The sequence below is a fragment of the Sitodiplosis mosellana genome, unplaced genomic scaffold, assembly GCF_009176505.1.
Source record: "Sitodiplosis mosellana isolate CC-2019 unplaced genomic scaffold, AAFC_SMos_1.0 Smas_scaffold_11, whole genome shotgun sequence".
In the NCBI taxonomy this organism is placed as follows: domain Eukaryota; kingdom Metazoa; phylum Arthropoda; class Insecta; order Diptera; family Cecidomyiidae; genus Sitodiplosis; species Sitodiplosis mosellana.
The window spans coordinates 2,823,825-2,844,307 of NW_022595253.1; the positions used below are offsets into that span (position 1 = coordinate 2,823,825).

Sequence of the window (20,483 nt, forward strand, 5' to 3'; positions counted from 1 at the left end):
GCATAACTCACAGTAAACATTTTGCGGTTGCCTTGCGAACAGAACACTCAAAACATTTCGGCTTGTGTTAAATGTACTTAAGCGCACACTCAATACCGAGAGTTACAAACGCGGGAAATCGTCTCAGTTAACTACCAAGCGCACTCTGAGCATGACGACGCTCATCGACACGCTGCCAAAGAAACGCGACATTTTGCGTCGAAAAAATTGATTTAAATCAATAGTAAATTCATTTTTAGTTAATTTTAGGTGGCAAAACTCAATTGTCATTGAGAAAATGTGTTTGAGTGAAAAATTTCCGCGCTCATTTAACCGAAATCAAAAACTCTCCAGTACAAACCTTATACATTCCACTCCAAATGGCCGTTGTTCTCGTATCGACCGCACAACACAGCAGCGCCATACGAATGTGACATACACTACGAACAAGTGAATGAAAAAAAATTCTTCGTCAGTGAAGTCGTATGTGTTGTGTGTTGCGTCAAAATCAAAATAATAATAAAACATTCCCGCAAAAATGTTATGCATACCATTCAACAATTGCAACAGTAAAATCGTAAACAAACAAGTGACAACAAAGTGTTTTTGTAAGTCGAATGTACCGTAAATGAAAAGTCAAAATTGGCGAAATGTGAAATTGGCGAACGTACGAAGAAAAAAAAAAATCTGACCCCAACAGCGCGTTGTGTGAATATGAAATGACACCATCAACTTTGCAACTAGTGACGAAGCTCTGATTTCCATTACCGTATGTGCTAGTGAGCGAATTCTTTTTTGTTCGCCACAAAACTGTTGAAACACAAATGGAAATCTACTGGGCTATCAACCATCAACTTATCATCGATTCATATACTTATTGTTTTGTTGTCGTTGCAAAATCCATAAAAACATTTTCATAAAGGAAAAATATTTGTTTCAAGTTGGTTTCAAAATTATAGTTGGTATCCTGTCGCAAGCGAGCATTGAAATTTTTTACTGTGCTGAACGGAACGTATGAGATAATTGGTGATAATATGAACGAATACGTATCCGAGCACATTTTCCATATCAAACATTCGCCCATTAAATTTAGTTTGATACAAGAAACTCGCAAAGCGAAATACAAATAAAGACACACAAAAATTGAAAAACTAAAGAAAATTGAGCGAGAAAGAGGAAAAAAAAGTTAAAAAAAAAAAAAATCTAACCTGAGAATCGTATACCAAAGAAGGGGCAAAACCAACTTTTTTTTTTCTTTACGTAAAAGTAAAAAACATTGATGCTGTCGCTTCGTAATGGAGGAGAATTGTGAACCATTCACAAAACGGCACGCATTCTTTGAGTTGATTTTGTATTGTGACAGATGAGACAGAGAGAGCACAGTCATTGACAAACGGAGACTCACTTTGAATAAACATTTTAGTTTGTCTTGGTTTTCCTGTCGAATTTCTATTTCGATTTGCCATTTAAAATAATAAACGTAGACTTAACGCATTTTTTGTTCCCATTTTTCCTAAGAAAGTAACTAGAAAAATATTCAATACCTAATCATCTTTTTTCATATTAATTGTGATTTAGAATGAATAATTACGTAAAAGATTGGAACAATGCACGACATACACTTATTTTTGAAAAAATTAACGGATTATTTTGATGCAAACAATGCATCGGCCGAACAAATTCGGCTACAATTCACCAATCAACTACCACAACATTTGGAGCTCAGCGAACTGATCAACAATTTAACGGAGATTTGTACGGAATGTCGACAGACACGTGAATCTGATGTATTTGATAATACGCACGATAGTTGGGAGTATTTTTCCAAAATTATTTCTATCGAACATTTGCTGGCGTTCTTCACGGGTCTCGTTGAAAACACGACGAAAGATGAAGGTTTTATGCAGAAAAAACTGGGCATTTGTGTGTGCCGAACATATGTGTTGCTACTTACTTCGCCTGGAGCGAAGATTTTCGGTGCATTTCAGCCGGATTTACTGCGAAAAGTGTTCAAAATGTTTGACATCCTCAAAAATTTGGGAGTTTATCGTGAAAGTGAACGCGTTCAATTACAAATGATGATCACGTTATTGTTGGAGGAGTTACAATTGTATTTGAAACATGTGTCGTTTGAAGAGTACGAAGAATTGCAAGTACATTTCGTTGAAGCAATCGGATCGATTATGGAATTCCATCATGAAAAAGGGTTTTTGAATAAATGTGAGTTGAGATGAATTGAGGGATTGTGTTCTGTTTTGTGTGCTGTTTGTTCAACCTCCGTTTTCAATAAGATTGTGTGTTCTTACTTGTTTTATTTATTTTCTTCGCTTGTTTTTCTTCACTTTTTTTAATGTTTTCCAAAACAGATTCGTTTGAGATCCAAGAGTTGTGCTACACCACACTTGAGAATACCTGCCTGCCCATTCACAATACCGATATCACAGCTAGCTTGGCAATGGTGCTGAATGGAACTGCTTGTTTGACGCGATTTCATCGACCGTGCGCGGGATCGGGCTTGAAACCGAAATACGCTCTTATCACCGATTGGTTCATCGATATGCTCAAGCACTATCCACGTCAAACGGGCGACACACTGAATTGTTACATCCAAGCCATTCTAACCGACACCGAGATCACAACAAACAAAGACTTACTGAGTCGATATTTGGATATTTGCGCACAATACGATGCAGCCATGGTACGAATTTGTGGCCAATCGATATGCGGCTTCTTACAGCAGTTATCATTGAGCAAAGAATCTTCGCATCGAACTAATTGCGTCGAACTTGTTAGCCGCATGCTAATGATGAACACACGCTGTGATTGGGAACTGTTTCGTTCTGAATTGCCGAAAATTCCACGAGAAATCAATCTACTTCGAATTTTGCTGCAGAAAATCTACGACTCCAACAATGTGGTTGCCATGAAAGCGATAAATGCATTCTTAAAAGTCGCTACCGATGGCAATTTATTGTGCAAGGAAATTATAAGAGTAAGATTTAACACAGACGTGTTTACTGTTTTACATGGATTATCCCATCATTCTTGAGTAATCTTATTTCATTTAAATTTTGAATGCTGCCTATTTATAGCTAATCTTATTCTCGATTTTTTTTTTTTTTCAACCTTTTTCTTAGAAATGCTTCTTCGAACCTCAAAATGAAGTCGAAGAGACTGAAACCAGTGAATTGGACAACATAAATGAGAGCTCTGATTTAGTAGCCGCTCAAAATAACATGGAAAACGAAAATGAAAAAGAGAAAGAAAATGAAAATGGCGAAGAAAATGAGAACGATCAAGGCAATCGATTGGACGACGACAGCGCTTCAGACAGCGGCGTCAGTCGACGCTCAGAAGCTGTTGATTACACGAAATCTACCGAGTTCAAACTATTGATTAAGGAAATTAAGCAAAATCTGATGTGCGCTACACGGTTGCAGTTGAAGAACCTATCAGCTTTAGTTCGACGTGTCGCTGTTTTATTGCTCGATTTTTTGGGCACAACCACATTGGATATTGATGAGTTGTTGACATCTTATGTAAGTACTGTAGTTGTTTTTAGGCAATTTAATTGATTCATTCGTTGAAAATATGGACACTTTTGGAATATTCAATACCAAATTTGTTTTATTCTTTTACCAGGAATTGCGACAATTGTTCATCGATCAATCGCAGTTAGTCCGACGTCAACTGGTCATATCGCTTGACAAAATACTGAATTCGAAGCCATCAAGTGAGGCAGCGATCAATGCGTACATCAAAATCATCCTGGATTTGGCCAACGACACCGATCCAAAAGTCATGGAGGCTGTTATTGACAGCTTCAAGCGAAATGTGTTCGACAAAATTGAATTCTACGAAAAATCACCATCGCTGACGCATGTTTATCCATGGAGGCTATTGAAAAGCATGCTGAATTGCAGAGATTCACCCGATTTTCGAATATCCGTTCAAAAATGGATGAATCGAAATCTGCTCAAGTATGATACAATTGGCATTATTTTATTTTTGATGTTTCATTGGATGTTTCTTGGTGTTTAATCTATTTTCGTATTGAATGTTACAGTGCAAAAACGCTCTCGAAAATCGAAACACATTTGGATACAAGCAACGCGACCGAAGCATGGATTCTCCTGGCTATCGTTGCGCCAAACATACAAGGTCACAATCCGGAGAGGGTCTCAAAATTACTTCTCTCCAATTTGAAGTACGATATGGTGAGTTGATTCCCTGACATTTTATTGTACAGAAATTCATGTTTTTCTCAACACATTGCATCATTAAAATAAAAATAAATGCTGATAATTTCTATCAAATTACAGACAAACACCATCGAAAATTGCTACATCCAACTGGAGGTGTTGTCATTTTGGCTACAGTATTTGAATAATCCGTCGAAGAATGAAATAAAGCGCATCATGACTGAAACATTGGAAACGGGCAGTTTACGTCCGAGAAATATCAATCGCACATTTGGCATTTGCTACAAATTGTCGGTTGAGTCGGGCGATAGAGATCGAAAACACTTCATTTCGAAGATTCGCAATCGATGCGAATCGTACATATTTGCCAATCAAAATTCAATGTTTGTACAGAATCTGTGTGACGATCGATTCATTAGCTACGTTTACTTGTATTCGGAGATTGCCAGTGTGTTGCAGTCAACCCTTCATTCTGACATCATCAACTTTTTCTTTTCATTTTTGCACGTTGTTGGCAATAAACAGCAGCTTACAGGTGAGGGCTTGCGAAAAAAAAATTTATTTCTAAAATTATCATGTTTTTGGTGGAAAATTGTCTTTATACTGTACCATTTTAACCTCATTCCAATTCTTCCATTCAGTTCAAAATGATTCGATGCTGTCGGATAAGGTGAATTGCATACTGAGTGTTCTGACAGGGCTGTCATCGTTTAGTCAAGAAATTTGTGCTCGATTTGTACCGCATCTAGGTAAAATTCTCCGATCCATTGACCACACGGAAGTTTCATTCACAGCAATCAAGTGCTTGGGTTATTTGTGCAAAAAGTGAGTAATTCCATTGAATCTTGTGGAAAAGATTTTATTTTGAAATGAATATTCTAAACCATTTATTTTCCATCCAAATTTAGAAATACGGCTGTTGTCGAGACAATAGTGCCATACATTCTAATGAAAACTCAGCATCACTACAGCAATATTCGTGAGTTTGCAATGAAAACATTGGCTGCGCTAATACTGGAAGATTACTTAAAGTTTCGTGGCACATTGCTGATTTACATATTGGCAGGTTTGCTGGATCAACAGCGTGAAATCAAAGAGTTGGCTGTGGAATTGATAATGAAGTATACGTACGAAAAAAGTGAAATTTTCCTGCGTACCTGTTTGATCGAATGTCCATTTGTGTTTAACGCATGTCCATGCTTTGGTCAAGGAAATTCGGGCCTATCACGGTCGGGCAGCATTCTCAAGGGCGCAACAAAGAAAGGTGCACGTGAATACATCTATCAATATTTGATACGTAAGATCGAACCGGTCTACTTGTATATGTATTTCGGTAACATCTCACGATTGCATGAGTTCATCCAAAAGGAACCAGCAATAGCCAAATCCAGTGACTTCCAATCGGCTATCGCAGATTTTTTGTTCATTTGCTCCGAAATATGCGTTGTTAACGAAAAGCAAAAGAAGAATCTTGAGAAAATCGTGAAAGAGAGTCATAACGGAGAGGGAATAGCAATGAATGACGACAATGATCTAGTCGCGAATGAACTGAATCCGGAAAAAGCCGATGAGTCTGAGAAGAAGGGTCGTGGCGGAAAAAAGAACAATCAACCAACGTTGAAACAGTCTTTGGCGACTGTTGAGAAAATTGTGCCTTTGATATCAAGCATTGACACTGATCTACGGTCAATGAATCAAGCGATGTTCGAACCAGTATTGGATAAATTCTGTACAAATATGTGTATACATTTTGAATCGTTGCTGGAATATGCGCAGCCACGTGCATTTTGGGCGCCGTTTTTGAAAAAAGCAAAAAAACCACCGCCTGCGTCAGCAACACCCAGACAATCAAAGAAAGCACCAGCGAAAAAAGTTGAAGTAATGCAGCCTCCGTCCACACCATCCCGAGCCGAAACACCAAAACCCAGCAAAAGTAAAGAGAACGACAGCGGCCGTTTTACACTTGAAGACGATGCAGACGATGATATCTCGTCGAAGCGAAGTAGATCAAAACGATGTGCTTCAAGGGCATCAACCCGAACAGTATCACAAGCATCAGAAGCTAGTATTCCGAAGGCGTCAAGTCGAAGCAAGAAACGGTTACAATCGATTTGCAGCGAAGATGAATCCGATAACGAATCAGTTTTTTCTGAACTCAGTGACATCACTACACTATCACAAAAACGAAGAAATACTCGAGAAAATCCAGGTTCCAGCAATAAAAAGGTAAAAAAAGATAAAGCACCACCCACACCAAAGACTCCTGCTTCAAGAAAATCATCCAGACGATAAACATACACATTACATTTCACAAACGACAACAAACAATAAATCACACTCACAAACATACACACATTACACGTGTCAATTCATGATTGGACATGAGAATCGATATCGAGTTCTCGTCACCACGAGATATATACAGCAGACAGTTCAAATTAATTGAAGGAGAAAATAAAACATGACAGTATTCAATGCCGTAAAAAACAAAACAAAATTTAAGCTAGTTTATTTGATAAATAATAACATATTTCCATTTCCATTTGTAAATATTCATATTAAATGTAATTGTTTCCCTGAATCCACACAAAGGAATGTATCATTTAAGACATGTTTATAAGTTTTAATTATAAACATTGGAAAAATAAAATTTGTACAAATAAAAAGTCTCTTCAAATGCTTGCGTTTCACAAATTGTGAAGTTGAACAGAAAAGCAAAAAAACATACACATGACAAATAGAAAAATAAAACTTGACCTCTTTTGAATAGAAAAATGCATCGTTTTTTTTGTTTCTACTTCTTAGTAGATTTCAATGGTTTTTAGCGAGAAAGAATGAAGAATGTTCCGTTTAGAAGTCGTTGTAAAGAGCCTGATATGCGATGAAACCCTCTGCATCGGGATGGTTAAATGTCAAACCGACACTCTTGATACAGGCTGGCACAAAGACAATCGAACCTTCTTTCAATTCGAACAATTGACGACCTAAGTATGCAGCTGAAGCGTTTCCTTTGAGCACAATAATAATGGATCCATTTGCTCTGTTCTCAATGCAATAGTTCTGAACGGTGTCTGGCACTTTGACTTGAACAACAGCAAAATCTTTCACAGGTGGTTTGAAAAGTTCAGAGTATGGCCCAACGGGAAGAGATTGAAAGAATTTTTCTTCGGCTGTTTTTCCTGTGAAATCAAGCATTTCCAGAAGAGTTTCAACATCTTTGAATTTTGGCGTCAAACCAGCACGAATTACATTGTCGGAACATGCCATGCATTCAATACAATCACCGGAGAGATAAGCATGTGGTACATTGGCAGCCAGAAAAATGGCTTGGCCAGGTTTCATTTGGATTATATTCATAAAGAAAATTGACAACACTCCAATGTCATTCGGAAAGTAATGATTGCAATGCTTGAATACATTTGTCAACAGTTCGTCTTCTTTGTTCTCATTGAAAATGACCGATAAATCAGAGATACACTTCACGATTGCATCTTGGGGCGAGCTCATCAATTTGGTGTAGCATACTTTGATCGATTCACTGGTTGGTTGCTTCTGTAGCTCTTCAATGGTATCAGCTCCAATTAAATTGGTTAATGCTTGGTATTCTGTGGCGTGTAGGGAGAGACACAAACACATGAGAAATACGCAAAAAAAAATGAAGTAACATAACAAACCAATTGTGCAACGCTTACTTTTCAGTTGATTGTACAGTTCAGCTGGTGTTCGAAAGCCGCAAAGTGCCAAGAAGTCGGTCAGAGCGATTGTGATTTCTGGTTTGTGGTTTGGATCTTTATACAAGTCCGGTCGGGTTGCGTGCAGTTGTTCAGCTTGTTCCTACAGAATTGATAGAATAACATGTTTTTTGCGAATAAAATAAACAAAATTACATGAATAATTCATGAATGAGCCCAAAAATGAAGCATTATTCGTTCATTTATGATTCGATTTGGTTTTAATTCAATGCTAATTACCTTGTTGGGATGCACTTGAATGCTTAATGGTTTCGTTATGCTTAATACTTTGAATAGGAATGGTAAAGACGTAGCACCTCCAATTGATGAGTTGTCGCTAGCAATAAGTTTTGAGATTGATTCACCAGTGGATTTAATTAGCGATGGACCGCTAACATGATCACCCATCCTATTCAAATTGAATAAACAAAACAAGGAAGTGGCATATTTATGCTTATCACTGTACAACTCAAAACAAACAAACCAAAACATACCACAGCTCCGCATACGGCGTTGTTTCATTGAATTCTTTGGCAAAATTCTCATCATTTTTCGAAGCCAGTTGAGCGACTTTTGATTGACTACCCCGTGTTCCCCAGTCGTATGTTTTGATTGAACCCAGAATTTCCATTTTCTTCTAAAAAATGTCACACTTGAATTCAAAACTTAAGCCGTGATTAATGACAGCAACGTCTCTGATAAGCACTGTTGAGGTGTTGTTTGACGATAAAAAAAAATGACAGCTGATTAAACAGTGGGCAAAAAGTGAAAGTCGTTTAAATGTCATTTGAATTTGACAGCAAACATTACGTATGGTTCTGTTCTGAGTTATTACGTATTTTCAATTACGAATTTCGCCGGGTTAATTCAAATTGCAACGGAAAAATGCTACTTGATGTTTTGTTTTCGTCTTCAGATTTATTTTTTTAAGTCAAATAAAAGTTCAGCAAAATAAAGTATTATTGTTTCTCTGTCACATGAATCAAATTGGTTTTTTTTACATAGCTTGACATTTGATGGGGATTACCGACTTTCATACCGTTCTGTTGACGGCTCATCGTGTGGTGTTGACCTAACGTTCCATCGTAACGTGTGTTGCGCCCTGGTTCCATGCCATTTTTTATCCAACCGTTCCTGCAAAGCGTCGTAGTCATTTTCTTCATGGAATTGAAGTTTGAGCCTCTTCAGCGATGTGCATTTGTCCATGAAAGCGACCACTTCATCAACTTGGAATTCGCAGCTATGCAAGTTGACTTCAATCAGTAATGGCGATGCGATCTTCAACAATGCTCCCGCCACCCATATGTCTGTGTTGGTAATACGAATAATTCAGCTTGGTGAGCGCTCTTTGATTGCTGATAAAATCAGCCAATGTATGGTCCATAATATGCCATTTGACATCCAATTCTTCAAGTTGGTCGAATGTGAAAGGAAGTTCGTATGTCACATTTCGTAATTTGAACTTCTTCACATTTGAAAAGTGCACGGTATTATTCCCAATATTCGAGAACTGCCCATTGCCACCGATTTTCAAGCTTTACAGATGCTGTAGATGTTCACTAACGCTCTGAACGTATTCGGCATCGATGTCACCATAAATGAATAAGCTTCGTAGATTCGGGTTTAAGCGTAAGAGCTCAGCCAATGGTTTCTTGTGGGAAGTGTTCTTTTTATGAAATGAAGTTTGAATGTAAACAGTCAAATGTTGAAGATTGGGTGAATGAACGGCGGTGTAGGTACTGCTACAGACTGATGGTTCGTTTACATCCAATTCCAAGCGACGCAATTTTGCGACATCATTTATCGAGTTCCAACAACTTACTTCCCAATTTGCACATAATAAAACGAAGTGTTTCGACGTGTGTGAACGTCCAGTAAATTCGATTTCAACCAGTGAATTGTATTCACAGTATTTGTTGACCTTACTATCATTATATTCGTCATAGCGTTAGGCTCAATTGACCGAATAAACAATATACTCACTGTGTGAACCAAAAAATCCTATGTTTAGAATGGTATTTACATTTTCAGAGAAAACAATATGAAAAATACGGGAAAATCGATGGCTCTTTGTGCTAGACTATAATTTCTTATAGTAAATACGCTTTTTACCCAAATAAATCCTATTGCTCGTGAAACAAAGTGATTTCAAAACTGTTTTGTGTTTGGTGCAAACAAATTCTCATTCCGAATTAATACATTTGTCGACACTCTTGTGTGAACAAAAACGGTTTGAGTGAATAATATGGAACGAAAAAATTAAGTATGAAATTGAAGTTGAAATGATTTCATAAAATGTTGTCTTGAAGTACTCGTTTTGAAATTTTACTTAGGAGAAAACAGCGATAGTCATCGCAATAAATCGAATTCTGATGTGTGTTTAGTTGTGTCGGCGTCAAAGAGTGAATTTGTGCAGCGAGAATGACTAGCAATCCATCTAATCGTTTTGATGTTGACAGACTTGAAGTTGGTTGAGATTGCGCCAAAATGTGAGTTTGTTTGACAAGCGCCGATAAAACCGCTTCATTGTGCTGGTGCGCGGTAGTAAACAGTGGAGAATATTTGCATATTACAAACACATAACAACAAGTGGAACAACAGAACACAAATGTCCAGCCTTTTCATAAGCAACAATGTTTGTTTTTGTGATTAAAGTATTGTGCTGTTGAGTATATTTTTTTCGAATTGTTTGTTTGTTCAAAGGCTTTTGATGAAAAAGTGTCAACGATGATCAACTCATTGCCGTATAAAATCCGCTACGCTGACGGCGTTGAAGAATGCAAAAAATGTTCGGAAATCATTCGAAGCGGTCATTTGCAAATGGCAATCATGATTCAGGTGAGATATTTCGAAAATTCGTAGAAACTAAAGAATGAAGAAATACCATGAGAAAATAGAATGTAGGAAATGAATATATCAATTCGATCCATTATTCAAACGGTTCGTTTGAAACGCTGTCATGGAAATATTGATAAACTCACCTTACATTCAGTTTTGCATCAAATTTCTTTCTGTGCTTGACTTTTTCGTGTATCATTTTATTTGGTCTGATTTAGTCGGATGACGACGACTGTTGCATCCCCAGATGGTATCATGTGAAGTGCTTTTTCAAAACGTGTCTGCCTCGAACAGAAGCTGCTTTCGATGGATTCGCCAAACTTCGATATGCCGATCAGCTTACAATCAAGGAACACTTGGGTTAGATTGCATACACATTTTATTGAGAAGATTTGTTTTTTCAATTTCATCCCATTAATCTGACAGGTACGTTGGAAGTCAACCATGATATCGAGATAGTACAAACACAGTCAGGTTTTTGCATTGAATTCACGCGACGAGGACAAGTTTCTTGTGCAAAGTGCCAAAACAAAATCAAAAAGGGCGAAATACGCATCATGAACGTTGTCCACGACGAAAACCAGAATACTGCGTTTGATGGCAAAGCAGTGTGGTATCATACGCTATGTTTTGCAAGATCTAGATCGGAACTTGGTTGGCTTCAATCGGGAGAGTCAATGCCTGGCTTCAAACGACTGTCGGAGCTGGACAAGGAAACGGTAAAAAGACAAATTCCGTAAGTTTGACATAGGCAATACACAACCACGCGATGAAAATGAAAGCAAAAACAAAACATGAAATGATTTTACTTGCAGATTGATAAGTCGAGGATTGAATCAATTGACTGCTGAAAGCCGAACCAATCCAAATAAAGAGGGTCTAGAGAAGCTCATCGAAGAACAGAACAAGGAATACTATGAATTGTACGACAAACTCTCCAGCGTAATTACAGATCACGATGGACGCAGTATATTTCGTGTCAATGGTCAAATGATACCGAAATCGCGTGTTGAGGTTAGGGTATTTTTCAATGGACTTTTTCACTAAATAATAATTTATTCATTTCATAGTGTTTGCATCATTTGACGGATATCATTCTGTACGGCGCTCTACAAGCATGCAGCGAATGTGGAATACGCAGTCTTGTATTTGCCGATACCACGTATCTGTGTTCACATGTCAGAACCTGGTCGAAGTGCAGCAATGAAGTGAAAGAGCCGCAAAGGGAAATCACAGTCATACCCGGTCCTTTGCTGAAGAAATATCCATTTCTGAAATTAAATCGACCGGTGCGCACACGAGCTTTGCATTCTTTTCGTCTAACTGACGAAAATGGTCAAGATTTGGTTTATGCGTAAGTTCATTCGTCGACTTATTTCAATCCAAGTTTTTACGTTGAATCTTGAAACATTTTCTGTCAGGCCATACAAACATCCGCCGTTGTTCAACATGGAATTTGTGATTGTTGGCAAATTCAAACTGCCGACACAAGAAATAGAAAGAAAACTTCGGAAAATGGGAGCCAAAGTCGTTGAAGATGTGCACGACAGATTGACTGCTGTCATTTCAAACCACCAAGGAGTTGAATCGATGAGATTTGAAATACGGCAGGCAAAGAAATTCAAGATTCAAGTGATTTTGGACGATTTTCTGACGGAAGATTTCACAAACACAGATCCATATCAGTACATAATCGAAAATGATATAGCGGGTTGGGGTATCGATGTATGAATTAATTCCGAATTCTCTAACATGTGAGTGGTATGGATTTATTTCATTGTTTTTTCCATTACAGCCACATAATCGTATCGAGCAGAGCAAAGTTGTGCCGAAAAAAACGAATTCTTCCTATACACAATCACTGCCCGAAAAAATCACGTACAAATGGAAAGGTAAAATCACCATTTTCTGGCATCACATGTGAGTCTAACCAAAGCAATTGATTCATTTTAGATGGTTGCGCAGTCGATCCTGAATCCGGCTTGGAAGATGATGCCCATGTGTACAGTGAAATAATCAACGGAAAACGGATGGAATTCTCGGTGATTTTGGGTCTTGTTGATATTGAAAACGACAAAAATTCATACTATCGAATTCAGATGTTGGAGTCAAATCAGCAAAACATGTAAGTCATTTGAATGAAAATTGGCTTATGAATGAACCACAGTCGAGACATTGCTTACAATTTGATTTTTCTTCATCAAGGTATTGGTTGTTTGAATCATGGGGTCGCATATCGACATTGATCGGTTCAAAACGTCTCAAGATGGTGAGCAAAGTCGCTGGCATCGAAAAATTCACACACCTGTACAGAGAGAAAACGGGAAATGATTTTGGCAATCAAGGATTCATAAAAAAACCGGGCAAATACTACCATCTCGAAATTGAATTCGACCTATCCAAACAGACACCAAATACAAATATCAAAAGCAAACTAAGTGATTCAGGTGAGATATTTCGAAAATTCATAGAAGAAATTCATTGGAAATGAATATCAATTGAAATGAATTTGGTCCTAATAGTTTATCAACTGATGCAAATGCTTTTTGACCTGAAACGTGTGGAAAACATGATAACCAAAACATGTGACCTTGATCTCAAGCAGATGCCACTTGGAAAGATCAGCGCGAACCAAATTAAAGCAGCGATGACCGTTCTCGGGGATATTTCAAACAAAATCGAACACAGTGGATCACTTGCTAAACTTCGAGAGGCATCATGCCAGTTTTACACATTAATTCCACATGGGTTCGGCATCAATCGATTAACAATCATCGATTCCATTGAAACGGTCAACGAGAAGAACGAACTTCTGGAAAGTTTGCTAAATACGAATTTGATCTACGAGTTCCTCGACGGTAACAACGATAAATGCAATCCACTTGATGCTTGTTATCAGAAATTGCACACAAAAATTGAACCAGTTGACCAGTATTCGTCTACATTCTTACAAATTTGGAGTGCTGTGCAAAACACACATGGGGCAACTCATAATTGGTATACGTACGAGGTTCTGGAAGTGTTCGAAGTGCGACGTGAAGATGAAGACGAGCGTTTTCAACAATACGCACACCTACCAAACCATCAGTTGCTCTGGCACGGATCACGTCTATCGAACATCGTTAGCATTCTGTCGAATGGATTGAAAATCGCTCCGCCAGAAGCTCCAGGTAAAAAAATAGATTTTTAAATGTGATTCGAATTGGGAGCAATCCATATAACGCGAATTCAACATAAATTTCATTACAGCCAACGGTTACATGTACAACAAGGGAATTTACTTCGCAGACGTTGCGAGTAAGGCAGCGAATTATTGCATAAAGGACAACAACGTCGATGTTGGCTTGATGTTGCTGTGCGAAGTCGCATTAGGCCAAACACAAGATCACTATTTTGCCAAAAATAACCTCACTGGACTTCCAAATGCAAAACAGCAATCGGTTCGAGCATGCGGCATTACAGTTCCGACGAAAAATGCAATGATCGACGGTGTGAACGTTGCGTCTGGCGGTTTGCAACGAGTTTCATACCAGTCAGCCCTCCTGTACAACGAATACGTAAGTCATTTGAATGAACATTGGCTTATGAATGAACCATGGTTGTCGAAATATTGCTTATAATTTGATTTTCCTTGATTTTTCTGCATTTTTCAGGTGGTTTATGACCCAACTCAGGTCCGAATCAAGTACTTGGTCAAATTGAAGTTCCATTACAAATGAGCAACGGATGATCATATTGAAGTTCAGTCATGGTCATTCATTAAGCGACAGATCGCATTTAGTTTGAAAACTTATTTCTACGGACAAAAAAATGCAGTTTTGTACCCAAATACGTTTTGTCAATATTTATATGTTTAAACAAAAATGATAACATCACATATAGGTAATTCAATAATTCAACACATTAAGACAACAAATTTAAACATGACCAATTTATAAAGAATCGGTCGAAATTAGAATCAATCACACATAAGCTAAATATCCATAGATATTAAAGTATACATATAGACTTGAATTTAATATTTCATAAAAAAAAAAGTTCAGCAATATCGGAATAAGTACAATTTTTTAAAAGAAATTTGTTATTTGAGAAGAACAAATAAAAATTTCATTCCTATAAATTTTGTTTTGTAAAAAAAAGATGAAGCATTTTGATTGAGATTCTATTTTTCGTATGCATATGGAGACAAATTGGCGAGACGGATATGGTGCAGTTGAACCAGTTGGTGAACGTGATGCTGGCAATAAAATTTACAAAATAAACGCGAATAACAGTAAAAGCGAAACTGTTGTCAAGTCATAAAAATGTTGTCTCCACATGTGGATTTTCTTTTGAGTGCATAAAATGCAGTTAATTAAATCAGAATCGAATTTACGAACTACTGTGGTGTGACGAATGGATAAATCCATTAAGCAATGATAACAAGAATCCGGAAGTGATGACCACATACTTTACACAGTAGTATTGATTTTTTTTCGTTTCCCATTGGCTCTGCATGCGTAACACCATAGCACAAGCCATTCATTAACACTGCCACGAATGTGGTCGATGCGTGAATTAAACATAAATGAATATATGCGAGAGCCGAAACCAATCAAATTAAACAACAAATCCAATAAATTTGCTCAGCATCTGCGCGCCGTCGTTCACACCATCAAAACCATAACACACGAGACACATGAAGAAGAAAAATAAAGAAAAGCAAAGCAAAAACGGAACGAAACAGACAAAGGAAGAAGAATTCGCTTACATCCGAATGGATTTCAGCGATGTATTTGTGTTGAAAAAAATGGTTCCCTATAAAAGAACCCGTATCCATTCTATTCTCAGTCAGACCGAAATTGTTGTGCTAACGATAACATTCGATTTCATTTGAGTGGTCACTAAATTATCTTCAGATACAATCTTCGTTACTGAATTGGTGTTGAATAGAGTTTTGTGTCGATAGCGCACGCGTTTGTGATCATCATCAGCAGACATTAACTGCGTAAATCGTTTCAACGAATTCAACCAACGTTTCAACGAAACAGGTAAAAATCGCATAAAAATATTGACAGCCACTTGATGGATTGGTGTGATAACACACCGGGAAGATACGTTAAATATTTGAATATAAAACGATCATTTCGATAAAAAGTCGTGTCAACCAGATGTGTGTGAAGCGACGAGAGCAAAAAAAAACATGACATTGAATTCTAATAAACTCAACTGTTCCAAGCGTTAGCAACGGTTTTTTTATTCCCAAATTCCGCTATTTTTTCGATTACACTGTGGTTTCGCTTTAGTGCCAAAAATATTGAATCATAAACGATTATGCAGCCGCCCAATGACTTTTGTCGCGTGCGCACCGCTTTTTCTTATATCTCTTCGTTCGTCGGCTTCGTTTCTTTTGCAAAATGAATATTTCGTGATCGGTGTGTGTAGTATAAAACATCGTATACAATGGCAATGGCTCTTCCGCGCCACTGTTGCTGTTTTTTTTTTATTACACCGACATACGAAATGAAGTGACTAAATCCCAATAAATAAGTCGATTACAAATCTTGAATCGTATTAATTGCCAATTACTTTGCATGTCTCGTTCTTCTTTTTATCTCTGTAATTCAACGATCGCATTTAAATCGCATTATTTTCATCATTCGTTGCACATTCGGATGGATGTGGCAATGCGTGTTCAAAAACCGTTCAACTGATTCCCAATAACAGGTTGTCTTTTTGTTGAGTTTTTGCATTCCGTTTTCCGATGTTTACCAATTTTATGCGTGAAATTATGCGGAAGTGGACGATACGATTGATTCAGTAATGCAGTGAAAATGGAAAAGGATGGATGAACCACTTTCTCAATCGTACTTGCATATTTTGTTAACCAAAAATTTTCCACACTTTCTTCAACCGAAAAAAAAAACAATAGTATCAATGAAAAAAAGCCACACGATATCATTGAACATCTTCAAACCGCCAAATATCCATAACGAATATATTAATAGCTTCTTAAGTATGATAAATGGATGCGGAAATGAAACGAAGAGTGGAATATTTTTTTTTTTTTTTTATTCATGCTCTTTTTGGTAAAGGCATAGAATTTTCGTCAAATTATATGATCAATAATGCGGTTGACCGCGTGATTTGTGTACAAATTATAACAAACCTGTTGATTGAACGGACCACAATCCACATCAGATTGACTCATTTAATCTGACGGTTGAATGGATAGATGCGGCACAAACTTCGCATGTTGCACGAAACAAGCAACAGCAGCAGCAGCACGAAGAAAAAAAAAACATAAAACTTGTAAAATTTGCAAAAGAAGCTACTTTAAATGATAAACGTATTTCCGTTTTGTGCGCGGCTTTTACTCAGTCTTTTTTTTTCGTACCTCTTCTGGCAGTTAGGAAGTGTACACACAACAAAAGTGTAAAAATTATCATAAAATCGATTATTTTTTGTCCCTAAGAACATTTATCCATGATTCATTCCGGGGCGTGCGTGGAAAGCGCAACGAACTTAAACCCCGACTGAATTGAAGAAAAACCAGTTTACCACTCGCTGTTGTTTTCTCTATCACGAAAATGGGATAAATTGGTATGAGACGCGTCACATGGGCGCGTAGCGGTCAAAAAGACAGTTCAATATTGCTTCCGTTTTGCTACATATATTTATTTTGCATAAAAACACCGAAAAGAGAAGGCAAACAGAGATTATCAAAGCGTGTTGCCAAAAACACACACAACAGAATGGCGTTATTACACGAGAGAGTGTAGAGCCGATCTCGCGACGGTTCATATGATTTTTTTTGCTGTTCATTCTGCGGTGGCCTGGAGCGCCGACCCCACCATTCAAAATTACGTTCATAACCGATGATGAAGAAGCCATGACCACGAATTTTTCGATCGACCAGATGCAAAACTCACTATTCCATTTTCGTTTGTTGACTCGTTATCACGGCAATCGATCGATCGTTTCAGATTGAATTACGATCATATTTTTTTCATCGTGAAATTTATCGTTCTTTTCTGTTGCAAAGTCAAAGTCTTGATCGACGTAAATGGTGTTTTATAGTTTTCAAATTTTTTCTACATTCACTCAGCCTTACGGATTTATTTGTGACACGGAGCAGCGGAGATAAAATAGTCGAAATGTTTGGAAAAATTGGAGCAATTATGTGCATTGTATTCGTTGCATTGGCCTTAGCTGATTGGAGTTTGGCAAATCCCGTTATAGGTAAGACTATGCAATACTTTTATGGGGATTTCCTACCATTTCTAATTAAAAAAAATCTCTATTTGCTGTTTCAGAATCCGGTGGAGACTTTGATTTGGTGGGAATTTGCCTGAGGAACTGTGCCCAATGCAAGAAAATGTACGGATCATATTTTGAAGGCCAAATGTGCGCCGATGGATGTGTGAAATTCAAGGGAAAAGTAATTCCAGGTGCGTCATCGATTTATTTTAATTTCATTTCGATACTTCTTACGTCATTTGAATGTGCAATTATTACGTAATTTCATTCATTTGTAGATTGTGAAGACATCGGTTCGATTGCCCCATTCCTCAACAAATTTTAAGCATGAAATTAAAAACGGTACATTGGATCAACTCCAGCAACGTGATATAGTTGATGTGTGATTTTTGTTTAAGACTTTATGAATTTATTTTAAGTTGAACGCTTTTTTCGTCCATGGCGCCTGGGCCCGAAATTTTATTTGATTCCATTTAGAAATGCTGGAATTAAAAAATATACTCATACCTTATTGTAAGAACTCATTTGTCATTATTTATGTTTCACATTGCTCGAATTTATGATTCAATAAAATATAAAATAACCAAAATATCGATTTTTTCATTCGATCAACTGAAAAAGGTAACGGTATTAGTAGATATGCAGACGAAACTAGTTGAAAAACTGCTCTATGGCAGTTTATGATTTTTTCCCCATTTACTTTTATTTTTTATTTAAATGAAATGACAATTCGTCTTTTCTAAATCCAAAAATCTTTACTTCTATTAATGAATATCATTTCAAAGAGTCAATTTTCTAAGGTATGCTAAAAAAAATCATCGAATCCAACTAAATGCACAGCAAAATTCAATTGGTTTGTTCTTCTGCGTGTTCGTCATAATGGTGCGGTACGATGCGTAACTCCCAATGCGATTTGTCGTGTCCGCGTTTGTCATAGTGTTTATTCTTCGTTTCGAATATTTTGTCGATTTCGGCATGCAGTTCATCGGGGCTGCTCAGTTTCTTCGTGACCATAATCCGTTCAAACTTCCGCTTGCGAACTGGTTGATGCACAACGACCGTCTTATGATGCTTCAGATTTTGATTTTGCAAATTTTGCTGCTGAACGGCCCCATCGTTTGGCAGTAGCTTATGATTATATGGAAGACCATGTGAATTGGTGCCATACGAGTGCATTATAGGATTCGAATTATTGCAGCTGGGTCGTCGCCGTTTTTTCGGTCGCATTTTAGCATCATAAGAATATTGAGCTGGACCATGTACATGTGACTCTTTTGTGTTCTTTTCAGATGTATCGTGCATTTCTACATCTCTGTCTGGCATCACCATTTCACCATAATCATTAAATATGTCTCCATCTCGAGTGCTCTCAACGTTTGCGATTTGAATGTTTGCCTGTTTTTGACGAGGTTTTCCTCTTCGACCACCATTTGTACCGTGATAGAAAACCACATCACGATTTGGATTGGGCCGTTTTTCATAAACATGCTCTATATCAGCATTGATTTCGGTTGGTGGTTTATTCTTTTCCAGCTGATCATAGAAGTATTGATCATTTGCCAAATCATCCGCTTCAGACGCTTCAGGTATGTCAGATGCTTCAAAGTCGTGCGGTCGCGGTTTGCGATACGTTGCAAGTCGTTCACGATGTTTTGGATCTTTATCATTTGCAGTCACCGTTTTTGATGAGGTATAAACTGTTGTTGTCATATCGCGATGGTTGGGTTTCTTCTTTGATTTTGTTCTTTTTGATTCATAGTATTCGTACACTTTGACACCTTTGGATTTCTTTTCTCCGTCATCGAAGTCATGGGCCGATCGCTTTCGACGTTTTAATATGTTGTTTATGAAATCCTAATGAATAACGAAAAAGAATGGCGATGACATTTTTGCTTTGAGTGAGACAGAGGAAAAACGATTTCACTTTACCCAAAAAAATAGTGGTCCTTAAGATTGGTGCATAACATTTTTACAAATAATATGCAGAATTGTTGGTTTGTGTGATTTTTTTTTTTTGCTTTTTACAGTGAAATATTGAGGCTCTAAAATATTTTTGTTCTCTTTTATGTATTTTAAATACAGTATTTATTTATTTACAACAATGGCTTTTATCATTTTCATTTTTGTGGTTTTATTTGCAGCTTCGCTATGTACACATTGTTCATGTTGTTTTTTGTTGTTGTTTATTTGATTTAAAGTCATTTATTCATTGTCTTAAAATCTAAAATTCTTATATACAAATTCAATCGTGTACGATTTCAAGTGTTTATACAGAGTAAAAGTGTTGTATGTTCAACGATTTTTCGCAATTTTTACATATTTAAATTATTCTTCCTGCGAAATTGTATGAAAGTGAAAACAAAAATCTTGCTGAAATAAAATGTTGAGTAGAAAGGAAATTTGAGAGATAAATATAATTGGAGAGGTTGTGATTTTTGAGAAGAATAGAAAAAAGAAGGTTGAGAGTTTTTAATAGAAATTGTTAATAGGATGC

General features: G+C 37.1%; 5 protein-coding genes across 7 annotated transcripts; 3 read left to right on the forward strand and 2 right to left on the reverse strand.

Moving 5' to 3' along the window:
* Positions 1-9: 9 nt before the first annotated feature.
* Positions 10-6,956, forward strand: LOC129567300 (uncharacterized). 3 transcript variants are annotated; one of them, XM_055444059.1, is made up of 9 exons: positions 10-587; positions 1,558-2,199; positions 2,346-2,971; positions 3,117-3,518; positions 3,622-3,959; positions 4,046-4,196; positions 4,302-4,716; positions 4,823-5,006; positions 5,090-6,956. In XM_055444059.1, exons 2-9 carry the CDS (start codon positions 1,587-1,589, stop codon positions 6,471-6,473), a joined length of 4,113 nt encoding a protein of 1,370 aa, XP_055300034.1. In that variant the 5' UTR covers positions 10-587; positions 1,558-1,586; the 3' UTR covers positions 6,474-6,956. The 3 variants fall into 3 exon arrangements, with proteins under 3 accessions (XP_055300034.1, XP_055300032.1, XP_055300033.1); XM_055444057.1 differs by having other exon boundaries at positions 260-646; XM_055444058.1 differs by lacking the exon at positions 10-587 and adding an exon at positions 920-1,459.
* On the reverse strand, positions 6,652-9,884 carry LOC129567302 (mannose-6-phosphate isomerase). Its single transcript, XM_055444061.1, has 4 exons — positions 8,407-9,884; positions 8,153-8,321; positions 7,874-8,015; positions 6,652-7,786 (listed from the first exon to the last, which is right to left on the reverse strand). The coding sequence occupies exons 1-4, from the start codon at positions 8,541-8,543 to the stop codon at positions 7,032-7,034; spliced, it is 1,203 nt and encodes a 400-aa protein (XP_055300036.1). The 5' UTR covers positions 8,544-9,884; the 3' UTR covers positions 6,652-7,031.
* Positions 9,605-14,702, forward strand: LOC129567301 (poly [ADP-ribose] polymerase-like). Its single transcript, XM_055444060.1, has 12 exons — positions 9,605-10,750; positions 10,969-11,110; positions 11,177-11,486; positions 11,566-11,764; positions 11,821-12,104; positions 12,172-12,475; positions 12,546-12,642; positions 12,704-12,875; positions 12,956-13,197; positions 13,273-13,920; positions 14,000-14,307; positions 14,404-14,702. The coding sequence occupies exons 1-12, from the start codon at positions 10,640-10,642 to the stop codon at positions 14,467-14,469; spliced, it is 2,883 nt and encodes a 960-aa protein (XP_055300035.1). The 5' UTR covers positions 9,605-10,639; the 3' UTR covers positions 14,470-14,702.
* Positions 14,703-15,578: 876 nt separating this feature from the next.
* LOC129567303 (eclosion hormone) lies at positions 15,579-18,578 on the forward strand. The gene is made up of 4 exons (XM_055444062.1): positions 15,579-15,780; positions 17,838-17,971; positions 18,046-18,180; positions 18,268-18,578. The coding sequence occupies exons 2-4, from the start codon at positions 17,887-17,889 to the stop codon at positions 18,312-18,314; spliced, it is 267 nt and encodes an 88-aa protein (XP_055300037.1). The 5' UTR covers positions 15,579-15,780; positions 17,838-17,886; the 3' UTR covers positions 18,315-18,578.
* A 257-nt stretch (positions 18,579-18,835) lies between these two features.
* LOC129567565 (uncharacterized) lies at positions 18,836-20,479 on the reverse strand. The gene is made up of 2 exons (XM_055444619.1): positions 19,919-20,479; positions 18,836-19,843 (listed from the first exon to the last, which is right to left on the reverse strand). Exon 2 carries the CDS (start codon positions 19,697-19,699, stop codon positions 18,836-18,838), a length of 864 nt encoding a protein of 287 aa, XP_055300594.1. The 5' UTR covers positions 19,700-19,843; positions 19,919-20,479.
* Positions 20,480-20,483: the final 4 nt, after the last annotated feature.